This window comes from Lissotriton helveticus, chromosome 7, assembly GCF_964261635.1.
Source record: "Lissotriton helveticus chromosome 7, aLisHel1.1, whole genome shotgun sequence".
Classification (NCBI taxonomy): Eukaryota; Metazoa; Chordata; class Amphibia; order Caudata; family Salamandridae; genus Lissotriton; species Lissotriton helveticus.
Genome location: NC_136068.1, coordinates 634,312,411 through 634,329,225, shown reverse-complemented (window position 1 = coordinate 634,329,225; position 16,815 = coordinate 634,312,411). Strand labels below are relative to the sequence as shown.

The window sequence follows — 16,815 nt, the reverse complement described above, 5'->3', positions numbered from 1 at the left end:
TGCGCTGCCTCCTTAGCTAGTAATATTTTGCAGGAGGCAGTGCGCCAAATTAGCGAAAGATATAATGTGTCCCGTAGCCACCATTGGAGTAATGCACCCTTTTACTCTGGATGGTATCAAATATTTTATTCCATCTTACATTTTAATCTCCTCAACTGCCTCCTATGCGCTGCTGAGAGCCCAAGGGAATGGCAAGAACATGGTCTTGCCGATAGGAAACATACCTATGAGAGATGTGTTTACTTTCTGTTTCAACTCCTGCCTTTATGAATCCCGAGGCTAGACACAGCAGTACCAGGGATGCTAAAGGACAGTGCAGCAGTCATATAGGCCTGAATGTCTGAGCTCACAACACCTAAGGCCCAGGCTACAGAATATGTGGTTTAGTGGCTACAGCTACTGATTTTGGAACCTGAGTACCTTGGTTGGAATTCAAGCTTATGAAAAAAACTACACCTGGTCCACAGTAATAGGCAACAATTTGATCATCAGCTGTGATAGTCACTAGTACAGACTCAAACGTAGTCTATTAGCAATCAAAAAATTCTATCAACAACGTGTGCCTCTTTCATATCTTCTATACATCAGCTCTACATGTCTATGTGCGATTGCTTATGTGTCAAGCAAGCACTCTACTGAATATGTAGAAAGAGAAAGAAAGGAAAAAATGTATGAAGGGAAGGAAGGGACCTCACGGGAGCAACCACCAGGGAACTGCTGACTGGTACTCGTCAGTATGTTCCTTTTATCATCGGCTCCTTCCAACCCAAAAGAAACAAAGTTGCAAAGAATGATGTAGAAAGGAAAATAATAAACAACTCAAAAAGTGGTGATCCCTATACTACATGTTATGTGCACTACAACCCCCCAGGAAGTGAGAGCCGCTATCCGACGCTCAACAAATTAAAAATGGGTCAGGTATCCCTAGCTCTCTGACACTTTATTCTGTGCTGGGTACCTGCACCTATTAAAACCTACACTTCACAGTTGTGCTTCGGTTTAATAAATAAGAAGCCAACATGTTTCGTTGCCTGTCACTCTTGGTCGGCAACTTCTTCAGGGCTGGGGGTTGTCTTCGCCACACACTTCTGGAACATTCCAGTATTCAACTCTTGATGGGGGTATGTTGTAACATTCCTATGTCTTACTCCTGCACACGCATTTCGCTGTGTCGGCCCCCTATTAATAGAGGCGGTCGCCTTGTGTCAACCGTCACTCGGTGGTCAAAGCGCTCTATCACGGGCTCCCGTTCACTGCCTCCTATGCGCTGCTGAGAGCCCAAGGGAATGGCAAGAACATGGTCTTGCCGATAGGAAACATACCTATGAGAGATGGGTTTACTTTCCGTTTCAACTCCTGCCTTTATGAATCCCGAGGCTAGGCACAGCAGTACCAGGGATGCTAAAGGACAGTGCAGCAGCCATATAGGCCTGAATGTCTGAGCTCACACCACCTAAGGCCCAGGCTACAGGATATGTGGCTTAGTGGCTACAGCTACTAACTTTGGAACCTGAGTACCTTGGTTGGAATTCAAGCTTGCCTCAACATTGTGCGAATCTGGACAAATCATTGGTTCTGACAAGGCTTGAATTACCAGTTGGGCAATCTAACAAGTTTATGGCAGAGCTTGTAGAACCCAGTCTACAAGCTGACAAAGCAAATATTTAAAAACTGTGCTATGCAAACTCCACAACAAACTGGTAAGACTAGACATTGAACATGCGCCCTCATGGAAGCTGAAAACAATGCGACTCCTTGGGGCAATACTAGATTACAAACGTTTATTCACTCTGCAAGTCCTAGCGGCAGCAAAGGTGTCTGTCCCACTTCCATGTGTTGAACCAATCTGCGATGTATCCATTGCTTGGACCACCCATCGGTCCAAGCCATCAATGTGTCCTGACTTCTTTATTTCCCATGCCTAATTGAAGACTTTACAATACCTAATGACCTCACTGACGAAAGGTGCTGAGTTTCTAACGTGGGGCTATCGGTTTGAATCCTGGCTTTACCCAATATTGTGTGATTTTGGACATATCACTGAATCTCTCTGTGCCAATAAAATATGTAACGTAATTCTCATAGTGGCTGTTTAAGAGTTACATGGTGTGGTGGAAAATTACTGTTACAGTGCAGTCAAACAGAGCTCATAATGAGTAATTAAGAGTTGAACCCCATAGAATGTGGAATTATTATGTGGGACAGAATTTACTGGTCATAAAGCCAGACAGAATTCTCAGTTCTAAGAGTTATATTGCATACATTTATCACCTGCTCTGAGCAAGTGATAAATTAACGCTAGGGCCTCTGAGCGAGGTGGAGAGAGGAGTGTTAGAGTAGGGCCAGATATGGTCCTGTAGGCAGGAGCGTGGAACGCTTTCCCTACAATACAAAAATAGGAAGCTTGGCTGCTGCAGTCAAAGCCTCATGCAATTTTACTGGGTGGGTGCTGAAAAATCAAGCAGGTAGTTGCAGTGTTTCAACACCCAATGTGGGAACACTGACCGATTCTGAATCAAGCAGAGCAGAATCCCATACGATAATTTCCCTCCGCCTGACTCATTGTACATGGTATTGATAGTCTTTCAACACCCCACATAATGTAGTGTTCTGTTGCTCCCTAGTTAGGTTCACATTATAAAAAAACAATAAATACGTACATATAATCCATGAAATTGTGTTGAATAAAATAAATTTGGCCAAAGAAAACACTGCCTGACTTAAGGCTGGATGAATCACAGTGGAATCCCAGTTTAAGATAACGGGGCTCAGTGTTATTTGAAAGTTCATTCCTGGCCATGCTCCTTGCACCTTTACAAACCATTTCGAGACTTTAGCTTTCTAATTTACCACTAACAACCTGGAAGCATCAGGGGCTGCTCTCTGGAATCGGCTGCCTTGCTGCGCCAATGTTGGAAGCTCTAGTCAGTAGACCACATTTCTTTCCTCATTTGCTGTGCAACAAACACATACAATACAAACATACATGCATGCATACATAAATTCATGCATGCATGCATTTATACCTGCATTGATACATACACACTCAGATACGTAGACATCCATACACACATACATGCATCCATACATGCATTCATACATATACATGCACAAACGTACATACAACCATGCATTCATAAATGCATTGATACACAGATATACATATACACATACAGACACGTACATACAGACATACATGCACACATACAGACATACATACACGTACATACATACATACATGCACACACACATACATGTTTTGATACACACACACTGACATGCACACCGTTACCGCAGCACCCACTGCCCAGGCTTTCTGGGCTCTGGCACCCTCTCCGTGACGTCTGCAGGAGCCGCTGACTGGAGCTGCTCTTGCCCTTTCAGTGTCTCTTGATTTCTCGCTGAAGGATTACATTTCAGAACGTTTCTGCCTGCAGACCCTGCCTGGACCTGCCAACCTGTGGAGCTGCAGCCAGAGGGCTTTCCACTCGAGCACACAGCTCACTGCTGAGGGATGAGTCGCCTCGGCTGTCACTGCGGCATTCCGTGCAAGTGTCAGACAGACCTCGGCTGACACGGACGTGGGAGCAGGGCGAGGGCAGCAGGGGCAAACGGCAGGGGCCACCCTCACTCAGAGGCCGGTAGATGACTGACAGGCCCGTGCCCAGCCGCGCAGCAAGGATGCCATGGTGTGCACACAATGAAAGTGAACCCCTCCACCGCTGTGTAGGTAGTAAAATGCGGCACTGTCCTGGTTTAATGGGCCCCTGGGACGAGGCGCCACTGCACCTGCTGCAACGCACCTCTGAAAAGGCCGGCAAGCGGGGGCAATGCTAATCACAGGGTTGCACGAGGTGGGGTTAGCTCCTGGGAATGTAATGATTGGCCAGTCCAAGTCCAGCGCTTGTTTCGAATCAACAGTCTAATACTAAGGTCCTCCGGCCACTACCACACCCCTAGCAAAAATTGTGTTTTTACCCCATTTGTTGTAGCCTAGTGCCCTCTTGTGGCCATCTGCGTTACTGCTGTCGGGCTACCGCCTTCAAAATAATTAGTGCATCAACATTGGCTTCAAAATGGTGTGTTATTTTCGCGGTGCTATGCAGTTATTCAACTCAGGGTAGACTGTGCGAACATTTTTGCAACCTTCAACGAAGTAAATTTCCAACACCCCGTATAAACAGCATGGTGCAATCTTTCCTATTTGTAAGAAAAGTCTGCTCACAAACAGCAATGCTACCTAATGCACCACCTGCTGGTAGCAGCCTAATCTTCCTGACTTCATTCACAGCAGTATCAGGGACAGGGGAATATCAAAAGGCAACCAAACAACCAACCACCAGCCGCAGGGTGACAGATTGCTGCTCCATGGTAAACAAGTGCTCGCCAGGCAGCTGCGGTTTATTTTTGCATCTCGCTTTTACTTTAAAGTGAAAGAGAGATGCAAAAATAAACATGCGGCCTGCTTTCCTTCTGCCGTGACGTTTTCTTGTCTTTATGGGGCCATGTGATTAAACACATGGCCCCATAAAGAGAAGAAACCTTTTACTTCAGAAGGAAAGCAGGCGAGCACGTCCACGTGGGACGGCAGAAAAAGAGAAGTGTATACGTCATACAAACCTCTTTTCCAATGGCTACGCCAGCCAATGGGAAAGAGGGTTGGGGCTTGAAGCCAGATACTGAAGCTCCTTATAAACATAAAATCTCGCCAAGCGAGCTGCGCATGTGCGCAGCCACGACAGCCGAGACCTAAAAACATGGGCAGAGCTTATAGCCCATATTCAGAACACAACATGTCTCATAGAGACAGCGCAAGCGATGCCTAGGCGAGACCTAAAAAGTTACATATGTTTGCAAATTGGGGCAGTTTGGAACTTTTTAAAGGCGGACTGCTGTATAAGTGTTTTGAAAGGGATGGAAGACTGCATTGACTTCAGCTTGCTGCAGACAATATTTGTTTTAGTATCACGAAAATCTACAGTAACAAGCCCTTGCAATGCAATAGGTCTCACCTTTACGAGAGTTTGAGCTATTGACATTGTAAAGGACAATGCTTTTTATTTAAGTGTTTTAAAAACAGATAAATAAAAGGCATTGTCAGTTACAATGCCAATAGCTTAAACTCTTGCAAATTCGAGACCTATTGCATTGCAAATACCAGCACTCGTGCTATCATTTAAAAAAAAAAAAAAATGTGCAAGGAGAGACTGTCCAGCCTGCAAGCTATTTGAGAAAATAGTGCTCGGAGGCTGTAATTAAAGCTTATCGAGTAACAACACACGTAACAGGGTGTGTCGCCATGGGACGTTACAAAATTAGACAAGGCAGTACTAAGGAGTGACTACTAAGCCTTTTGACCAATGAACAGCCACAGTTTACAGTAGACAATGACACAAGCCAATGAAAAATATGGACGGAGTGTGAGCGGAGCTTCAAATCCCTCCCCGAATACAGCATGCCTCACAGAGCAGAGCTTGTGCTACCCAGGACCTAAAAACTGGTCCAGCACACCATAAAAGAGGCCCATAAACATTCAAAAAAACAGTCCACTCACGGATATATCTAACCAGCACTTCTCTTTGTGCTTATCACCTATACAGTTAGGAAGATAGTTATTTTTTCTCTAAACGCAATCCCTGACCCCTATAAAGGGCCTATTTCTTAGGGATGAGAAATGATCTGAAATTAAGCTCATTCATTCTGGGCCTCTAGGTGGACGGAAAATCTCTATGACAAGAGAAGTTTTATTCTGCTCAAGGTGCAGCCCTTCGATTTAGACTGCCACAGCGAATGGGTTAACAAGGGGACGAGAGGAGAACATGGTCCCATACCCTTGGACTGTTAATCTAGCAGCAACATCTGAGGATGAGTTGACATCACTGTAGTCTATTGCTGGTGGTTCAAATACTTGTACGTTCCTCAAATTGGGTGCTTTCTGAGGACTCAAATACCGGATTCTTCTCAAAAGGCTTCGCTACATGATGGAGACGTGTGAATAGAACACAGACAATTGGGCAGTTAATGATTGAATGGCATTAAGAAATGGCTTTTCATATTGAGATGTTTTGAGGGTAAAATAACTTGAGCACTCACTCTCCATCCAGCAGGGATGCTCGTAGAAGGCTGAACAGCAGTTCCCAAATGGCAGCTTTGAGTAGTTCAGCTTAAAGCATAGAACCTTAAAGTACATCAGTCTAACCTTTTTGTGAATAGCCATTCGACACTCCGGACAAGCTGGATGGCCTTTTGCTAATGAAGCACAATTCAAAGGAAAATCAACTTGGAGAGGTCTTGGATTGAAACAGCTTCTCCTTTGGTTCATTGCTCATAATAAGGAAAGTTATCTTTTCTTTCTAAAGCATTAACCCTGCCTACATAGTCGTACAAAGGACTTATTCAAAGATATGCTAATTAAAGTGAACGTGAAATTTTTGAATGAAAAATTGGAAGGCAAAATAATTGAATAGCATGTAAAACATGAGAGAAAGTAAAGTGGTCTACTGACAAACGTTAGCTGTAGAAACAAATAATTGCAATCTTTGTCTCTGCACTAGGCTAGACTGTGATCTGGGCCAAAGAGAGACCCTCATTTGATTTCTTTACATGTAACATAGGGTGCAGCTTTCACCATGCTAAACCCCAATTTTAAGGAATGTATATAATAAAAAACATTGACAGCCAAAGAGCATGTTTAATTAATTTATCAAATAGATTTAATAGCAATTATGAGAGCTACTGTTGGATACATTTTGTGGATCTCATTTGTGCATGGGTACAGGGGAAGACTGTGGGTTTACCCGGAACAACCTCAGGTTCCAAAGTAGGCCAGAACACCCTAAGCAATTTCCACCCATGCTCAGCTAGCTCTAACTCAGGAGTGTGTTAGGGGAACGACTGGTGGTACATGTTCAAACTCACTTTGTAAAGGGGGAGGCAGAAGAAAAGTGAGAAAAAGAGTGATGCACAACGATCCCTCAACAGAGATAGCTAACTAACAACTGAGGACCTAAACCTATACCACTACATTCATCAGGCTAACACTCCATTTGTCCCTCAAAAGATGGCAGTATTTGGAATGGAAAACCGTATTTGCTAAAGATGGAAAATGGATACCGAAAAACAGAAATTAAGGCATTAAAAAAAAAAGAAAAAAAAAAGGACATTTAAAATTTTCCCCGCGGTCTGTGGCGACGCTTTATATATACACATCACAAGTCATAGAAACAATTGGAGAAGGGCCCCGCAATCTGCTTCACTCACACCTGATTGCTCGGACTTCGTTTTATTCCCTGTTATTACTTGTCTGCCCATATTGCTCTATCCGATTGTTGTTTATTTCTTGTCATTTCCCCTGCCGCTCACTAGATTCCTGCAGTTTTTTCCCACCTGCTTCGACTTTTTTTTTTATACCCGTCTGCCCATATTGCTATATTTGTTTTGCTGAGATTGCTAGATTGTTTTTTTTGTTGTTTTCCCCCGCTTGATTCTCACCATTTTTTCTACATCTCACCGGCCCCGTCCAGCAGCTACCCTCCCACTTAATGGAAGTCGCAGCACAACCGCATGTGCTGAAGGCAAACCTGTCTATGCGCGCCTGGACTGCACCCAACACCAAGAACCCTGGACCTCCACCAAGCACAGATATTCCGCTGCACTGCTCCGAGCCTTGGACTCCAGACACCACAACAACTGCTGCATTGCACCCTCCCAATTAATAGTAGGACCTTTCACCTGCCACTGCAACTCGGGGCCTCCCGTCTGCACAGAAACTCTGACCATGCCCACCCAGAACTACTCCACTGCCTCCTGCTCACTCTGCAAACACACCACCGAAATCTGGGACATCATCACCACCCTCACCCTCACCCTCGATATATCTTCTTTACAAAGACCTGGTTCAACCCCTCCTTCACCTCCTACATCGCCACAGCAATGCCCAACAGCTACAAGATGATACACCGGGACCACATCAACCAATACAAAAGAGGAATTGCCATCTCCCACAAAGAAACCATCTGCTGCACCACCACTGAAGAAAATGCCACACTGATTATGGAACACCTAAACTTCCAACTGCAAACTGACTGCAAAACTACCATCAGTGGGCACCCTCACCGGCTCCTGCAACGCCATCCCCGAATTCATTGCTCCACTTGCCATGGACTCCAAGCACTACGTCTTCCTCAGTGACCTCAACTTCTAGCTCGCAGACCCCATTGACGTAAACAGTAATTAACAGAAGGGGGGAGGGAGAGGGAATAGTGGATTCTGTCTCCCCTGGCAATATTCATAAACAAAATGGAATCCACTCAGTGGGGTACGGTTGTTACCACAATGGTGGGGAGCAACCAGTGTTGTTAAAATACCCCTCACACACCAACAGGCCCCTTGGTGTCATGCTTCATCATCGGGGTCTTCGCAAACCTCTACGGGATGCGGCGTGCTACGACTCACGGCTACGTAGGAGCACTTATCTGTGAACTATGTGTTCGGTGTGTGTGAGTAAATAATGTGAGTGGTGAGGTGAAAGTGAAAAATTAAAAGATACCTGGCACGTGAGTACTGAAAAAAAAATGTATTTCGTCTCCGGCTGGTATCGTTAAAAGAGTGCTAGAGTGGTTGTTGTCTACTAATTAGGGTAAACCAACCATGTTAGTGCGTCGACATGTTTCGGAGTTAAAAAACTCCTTCAGGACGAGGATGTGCACTACTTATCCCCACCTTACTCACATGTATGTAGATATAAAAGTGTGCTCTACAAAAATAAGATTAGGTGATAATGTACCTATCTGTGTTTAATATAATAAGGTCTGTTGCGCCCAATTGGCGATTAAAGACACTTATAGAAAGAGGTCAAATGGCCTCATGAGCCAAAACGTGATGAGGGGGTCTGTTCTACCCGTTATGGCAACACTCACGGTTACTTCTAGGGCTGACTGGCTTCCTACCCCTCCACGCGGCTCCGACGAGTGAAAGCGTCAGAGCCGCGTGGAGGGGTAGGAAGCCAGTAGGAGTTTTTTAACTCCGAAACATGTCGACGCACTAACATGGTTGGTTTACCCTAATTAGTAGACAACAACCACTCTAGCACTCTTTTAACGATACCAGCCGGAGACTAAAGAAATTTTTTTTTCAGTACTCACGTGCCAGGTATCTTAATTTTTCACTTTCACCTCACCACTCACATTATTTACTCCCACACACCGAACACATAGTTCACAGATAAGTGCTCCTACGTAGCCGTGAGTCGTAGCACGCCGCATCCCGTAGAGGTTTGCGAAGACCCCGATGGTGAAGCATGACACCAAGGGGCCTGTTGGTGTGTGAGGGGTATTTTAACAACACTGGTTGCTCCCCACCATTGTGGTAACAACCGTACCCCACTGAGTGGATCCCATTGACGTAAACTCCACTAGCCTTCTGAAAAGCATAACCAACATTGGCCTCACTCACCAAGCCGGTCACCAACCTCGCACACAGTGCAGGACACCTGCTTGACACGATTTTCACTGCCAGTGACAGTTATGTCACCGAACAAGCCATCGTCCACTTCATCATTGCAGGATCACCATGCACCATCACCAGCCCCTCCAGCACCTCCCACCGCAGTTGGAACTAAGTGACAGAGACCCAATGGACGGACGGCCTCAACACCCAGCCCGACCCATCCACCAACCTCAAACAGGCCATCCAGAATTTCTGCGCCTGGATCACCAACTGCACCGACTGTCGCCCCCATCAGGCAAGTCAAGACCAGCAGATCCTCCAAACAAGCCAGTTGGTATACACCAGAAATCAGGACTATGAAACAACTGCAAAGGGCTAGAAAGAAAGAAGATGGCACACCAGCAGAGGTCCCACAGACGGAGCCACCTTCAAGTAAGACCTCAACAAATTTCACTAACAAACACCACCAACGTCAAACGGATACGAAAATAGGCACCCTGGCGTACAACATCGAAGCAAGGTCCAACCAGAACAAGGAACTCTCAGCATCGTCAGAGTTCTCAAGCCTGTCAGCCACCGAGAACACAATCTCCCCTTCCCAGGAACTCTGCGACACCCTGGAGGACTACTTCCACAACAAGATATCTACCATCTACAGTAATTTCGAACCCTGAACACACTGATCTTTACAACCTCATCACACCGACTGACGCCACCCACAACCACCGCTCACTTCATGGAAACAACTCACAAATCAGAGCAACACAGCCGACATGAACTTCATCCACTCTGGTACACCCATGGACCCCTGCCTCCACTACTTCTTCAACCACAGGAGCAAGGAAATCCAGGGCAAACTCACCTCCATCGTCAATGTATCCATAACCACATCCACCTTCCTCCGACTGTTGGAAACATGCATAGGTCAGACCCCTCGTCAAGAAACCCTCCGCCGACCTAAACGAACTCAAGAACTACCACCCAATCTCTCTGTTCCCCTTCTCTGAAAAAGTCCTCGAGATGGTCATCAACCTCCAACCCACCAAACACCTGGAAATAAACTACCTGCTAGACACCTCCCAATCCAGCTTCCACACCAACCACAGCACCAAGACCACCCTGATCGCTGCCACTGACTACATCAGGACCCTCCTTGGCAAGGGGTAAACCGCGGCCCTTATCCTCCTTGATCGCTCAGCAGCATTTAATACCATATCCCACCACACACTCCTCAAGAGACACCACCACATCAGGATCCAGTGAGATGTCCTCAAGTGGATCGCATACTTACTAACAGGATGAACCCAGAGAATCAACCTACCGCCCTTCACTTCGGAACCTAAGAGCACCATCTGCGGCATCCCTGGAGGTTCATCCTTCAGCCCCACTCTGTTCAACACTTACAATCCGCCCCTGGGCAACAAAGTCAGAATCCATGGCCTCAGTATCATATCCTATGCAGAAGACACCCAGCTCATCCTCTCATTCTCAGAAGACCCTCTCCACCTTTGAGTGTGGTTGATTGGATGAAGACCAACTGCCTGAAGCTCATCACAGACAAGACGGACGTGCTGATTTTTGGGAGCACCAACTTGTGGAACTACACTTGGTGGCCCTCCAAACTCGCGCCCACACTGACATGCCCGCAACCATGGCATCATACTGGACAGCAAAGTGTTCATGAAATGCCAGATCAATGCAGTCTCCTCGGCCTGCTTTAACATCCTCTGCATACTCCAAAAGATCTTCAGATGGCTCCCCATCAGCACCAGAAAAATGTCAATCAAGGCCTAGTCAACAGCTGGCTGGACTATGATAACATGCTCTATGCAGGAATCACCACCCAACTCCTGAAGAGACTCCAGACAATTCAAAACTCAGCTGCCAGACTAATCCTCGATCTCCGCAAACAGACCAACATCATCACCCACCTCAGGAACCTCCACTGGCTCCTAGTCCAGAAAAGATGACAATTCAAGATGCAGATACACGCCTACAAGACCATGCACAATCAAGGGCCAGTATGCATAAACCACTGCCTAAACTCCCATCAACCCTCCAAACACCTGCACTCCACCTCCCTCGCACACACTCGCCACATTAGTCGGAGCTACATTGGAGGACGGTCCTTCTCCTACCTTGCCTTGAAGTCCTGGAACGACCTTCCCCTTCACCTCCAAACATCATCCTCTCTCCCAGAATTCAGAAAGTGACTCAAGCCCGAGCTCTTCGACTGCTCCCAGCAAGAACCTAGCGCCTGGAAACTCTCACGGGTGAATAGCTGAGATTTATGAATCAAAGTTGATTGAATTCAATATTTCTAAAGTATGGATTCTACAATAATCAGTATTACCTGTGTGGGTTGTACCCCATGTGCAGCATGAATTATCAAGGTTCACTACCACAGAAGTACCCATGCAACATAGGAAAGCAAAACACAGTGGTTCTAACCACCTAGGTATTCAGAGGTTGAAGAACCCTCACCCCCTCTTCCCTCCCTCCAAGAGTTAAAGGTAGCCAATGAAGATTTCTGAGGGTGCTCCTGCAGTAAGCCTTACCTTATAGACCTCACCAAATGAGCCTCTGCCCAGCTTGCAAATCCTCTGGAAGCACTGATCAAAGAATAGCTCTTGCTTGCCTTCATCATAGAGAAGGCTACAAAGGGACTTCTTTTCTGGACTCCGGAAGGACACGCTTTGAGGTCGAGGCTGGCTCCACGATTGATGTTTGTTGGGGAAGAAGCGACTGATGGGTGCTGGGCTCTTGGCAGGTGGCCGAGGCGGTACAGTGAAGCAGAGGGAGCGCCCCCGTTTCTTCAACGAAAAACCATGCTCTGCTTCCTTGAAGAAGGCCGGGATGGGAATGGGAGTGCGGCTGAGCTGGGAATCCACCAGAGAGTCTGTGGGCACAGGCATGGCTCCGTCCAGAGAAGGCTCTTTCAGCACGCACAGTCACAGATTCTCCATATCACATCTGTGGCAAGTGTTGAGTTACAAGTTCTCCATATCACATTTTGAGCAGCAGCTCTCCAGGCTTAGATAAAAAGCATCTATAATAATGAGGGAAAAAAACAAGTCAATCATTGAATGCTCAATAGTATCTACATTAGAAGTTGCTCGACTTCAGGAAATAGGTCCGTCTTATTCCAGCAACAACCTCGCCCACGACCCTCCACAATTGACAAAGGCTCCAAAATTTTTATGCCTCTTTCACTAGAACTTCCTAACTATCAGGCACAATACTGCTAACTACCACACTCAAACAATTGCTTTGGGGAAGTTCTTGAAAGCGACACAGGACTTTGTAAAGAGGAAATTAAAAGAGGTGCTGATTTTAAAAACTTTTTAGAAGTTCTCCCATTAACGAGAATTTTATGGATTTATATTTTTTGTAAATCGTGTTAAAAAAAGAAAGGGGTTGAACTATGCTCTCACTATGAGGATCCAAAAAGTTTATGTATGGTTTTAAAGACTATGGTCTAAATAAACATTGTTTATCTCTCTCTCTCACACTCAAACTCGAATTGCAAGCGACACCTGAACCACGCTACCTGAATAAGGCCCACTCCACTCCTGGTTCCCTGTAGGCATTGTCCCAATGACGAACAAAGGACTGTGGACAACTTTATATGTATACATAGCTAATGAATTAACTAACGTAAATATACATAAAACATTTGAAAAATTAAAACATTATGTTGATGCGAGTTACCTGCATTCCTGCCTGACCATTCATCCACTGTAAATATTGTACTGCCCACCATGCCTATATTCATCCCAGGGTCTTTAGCCCATTATAAAAAGATACAATTAAACCACAGAGCATGGCATTCCATTATACTTTTCAATACTTCATAAAAAGCAAAGAAAAAGTGCTTCAATCATTTGGGGGGGACATTTTTTTACCTTCTTACATTTATTTTCTAAAGCTGCAATGTTTGCTCAGCAAAACAAATGTGCCCATGCCTGGATTAAATCTTCCACTGGGCTGCTCTTCTGCAAAAATACTTTTGTTAACTTATTTGCTCAACAAATCCCTTAAAACGGTTTTTATACTGTATTCTGCATCCATCCCTAGGTTGTTAATGTCATCAAGGTCACAGTTTTCCAGTTCCGGCCTCTCAAAGAACAACCTAATGCATTATGTGAGTTCTAGTCCTGATTCCCCACAATGCAACTAATTGGACTATATTTCCAGATTACAATGGTTTGCATAAAACTTTATAAATAAATAAATAAATAAATAAATAAAGAGACACTGAATAAGGTCTCCCTGATAGCATGCAGCCAGCAGTTATCGATGTCCCTTCTAGGTTTCAGGGGTGCTATCCACGAGAAGGGCCGGGAAGGTGAGCACAGTCAGGGCTCAAAGGGATTAAGGGACCACATCCTGACTAATTTCCTTTCTCGCGTGATGGGACCTGAAGCTGCGTCAACAGCTGTCCAGTAAAAACTGCATGTGTCTGGTACCATGCACTCAGGCGTGCATCATAAGCATGCATGCATGCACCCTTCCTTTGCACAGGTGTACACCTTTGACAATTCCTTTTTCTTTGTCATCAATTTAGATTGGAACATGGTCTTGTTGATTCTCAGAATTTTTTGTTTTTACCCCTGCCTTTTGCTTTCTTTTTTGCTCTGCCCGGGTAGTTATGCCGCGACACCTCAGTTTTAAACCATGCACAAGGTGTCACTATCTATTAAACCCAGCTGGCTCTCAAAACCTATGTTTGGGGGGAAAAGCAATCAGCAAGCACACACACTGTACGCTATCACTGGTAGGAAGTATTTTTAAACTATTCAGCATGCATGTAGATAATTCCCAAATCCCACAGAGAAAACAAATATCGTAATCAAGATAAGTTATGAGGTGGGTAAAGGGGCTCAGAAACAGGTCAAGTATCAATATCCGTTATAACTACAGGGAAGCTATACATGCAAAGAACACAATCAATCACTATGCAAATAGTATGAAAAACCAATTGGACGGGGGAAATGCCATGCCATTAACCTGCCTTGCTTTCCTCACCTCCAAGCACAGGGCTCACCAGCTAGTCAGTGTTTTTAGGTCGAGACTGGCATAGGCTGCGCACATGCGCAGTCTCGCCAGCGAGACTTAATGACGGAGTAGCGAGGGTAAACCCCGCCCCTCTTCTCCATTGGCTGGCCTCCTAAACGGCAGGCAACCATTGGAGAAGAGGGCTCAGTGATGTCATTTTGTTGCTCTAAGCCCCGCCTTTTTCTGATTGAGGGGGTGTTTTTTTTCGTTTTTTTCTCTCCTCTTTCCATTGGCTGGAATGTAAACAACAAGTCAAAAACACGCCCGTTTTTTACATTCCAACCAATGGAGAAGAGGGGAAAAAGAAAAACACGCCCCCCAATCGCAAAAGGATGGGGCTTACAGACATGGCGAGCGCTTGTTAGGAGGGCGGGCGGCAACTAAAATCAGGTAAATTGGAGCTTGAATTGATAGAGATGAAAAACAGACCCGTTTCAAAGCCATGTACTCAGCAGAAGTCCCCGCTAATCCAAGTAAAGCCCCCGCGCTCGCACAGCGCGCCAAGCCCGAGAGCCTGGCTGCAAGTCCCAGCATGCCTCCTGTCTCCCAGTCTGCTCCTGTGCCAAGGAGTCTCTCCACAGTCCCCTTTACACCTGTGGGGGGCCTAAGGCGCCCCCCAGACTCACAGGAGAGACGGCTTAGGCCTACTAAAATGTCAACTTTTGGCTTTTCCATTAATCTCATATCTTAGTTCAAAAAGTTTATACTGTTTTAAAATAAACACTGCACATCCACCTCTCTGCAAGGTATTCCACCCACCCACCTTACAGCTCACTTTTTGGTCCATCCACCGTTACAGCCCACCCATTGGTCCGCCGGTCCATCCATCATCGCCATTTCACATATTCTATATGGAAGTTCACGAGCCCGTCCTGTGAAAACATACAATTGACGCTGGCGGAGGGAGTTTGACGTTGCTTCATAAACAGACGATAAGAGGCCCAGGCCAGGGGCCGCCCAAAGAAGCCCCCTCATCCACTCTCCTCCGTCTCCCCCTAGCCCCGCGCACAGTACCAGACAGACCCCTGCACCTTCCCAGGGTACCGACGGGCGGTACAGGGTCCGACAGGTAACACTTTCAAAGAGCCTAAATATATCAACAGCCCTTCTGCACCATTTCAAAGAGGGCTAACTGTCTGCAGAAAGTGTTCGCTGTCTCTCCTTCTGCGCATGGTAATATCCGAATTATTTTTGTTTATGCTGCAGCTCGTCACCGGTTTTCACAAGCAACGTATTTATTTATTTTGGGGAGGGGGTGGGGCAGTGTCAAGTAAATCAGAGCTTGCTTTGGCATGTCTGGGGGGGGGGGAATAAATAAATAAATCAGACTTTTGAAAAATGGAGACAAAAAAAAAACCCAATACATTGTTTAAATCGTGCTTGTATTCTCAGCTTTCCAGACACTACAGCGCCAGACGACTGTGTTCACCAACTCAGTGGCACACAGCTCATCCTTCCCTCGTCTCTCCCTGAACCCCTTCACTGTCTGCCTTCTTTCACTGCCACGTGCCAACACCCCGCCCCCGTCTTCACCCTTCTCGTTCTACCTATCTCTATATCATCCTGTTCTGTCGCTCATTTTCTAGTTCACCCACTTTCTCTCTTCTGACCCGTTTCTCCACATCACCATCTCGAGTCCCCCCCTTCCACCCACGCCTCTCTCAGTCCCTTTTGCCCTGCATCGCCCCCTGAACGTTTCTTAACAGCCCACTGAGTTGTTCTCTCTGGCAACATTCTCAGCCGATACAGATTGGATGATAACTGGCGCCCCCTGGTGATGGCGGGCATGTAGCGCGCTGCTGTTTGATTGTACGTACCCCGTCGTTTATTTTTATGGGATTGTGCAGAGTGGAATTTGGATCTCCGTATGATACTTGAGGTGGACTGGGTGTGGTAAAACATTGGGAAGCCGCTGACGCCATGGGGGCCCCATGCAGTGTGGAGGTGACAGATGCCATGGGGGGCCTCTGGAGCCTGCACACGCAGCTGTGGGGCCGAGAGCTGGGGCAGAGCCACGGAACCAGTCTCCCAAGCTTGGTGGGTGAGGTGTCTGTGTGTGGCTCTGTGTGTGTGGCTCTGTGTGTGTGGCTGTGTCTCTGTGTCTCTGTGTCTCTGTGTCTCTGTGTCTCTGTGTCTCTGTGTCTCTGTGTCTCTGTGTCTCTGTGTGTGTGGCTCTGTGTGTGTGTGGCTCTGTGTGTGTGTGGCTCTGTGTGTGTGTGGCTCTGTGTGTGTGTGGCTCTGTGTGTGTGTGGCTCTGTGTGTGTGTGGCTGTGTGTGTGTGGCTGTGTGTGTGTGGCTCTGTGTGTGTGT

The 16,815-nt window shown here is 46.3% G+C and overlaps 1 protein-coding gene across 2 annotated transcripts in view; it reads right to left on the bottom strand.

Moving 5' to 3' along the window:
• Positions 1–16,815, bottom strand: part of PKMYT1 (protein kinase, membrane associated tyrosine/threonine 1) — a 360,498-nt gene that overhangs the window by 302,571 nt on the left and 41,112 nt on the right. For both annotated transcript variants that reach the window (XM_078652880.1, XM_078652879.1), the window contains exon 2: positions 12,006–12,496. In XM_078652880.1, the coding sequence (XP_078509006.1) occupies positions 12,006–12,362 (357 nt within the window). In that variant the 5' untranslated portion in view covers positions 12,363–12,496. The remainder of the gene's footprint in view (positions 1–12,005; positions 12,497–16,815) is intronic.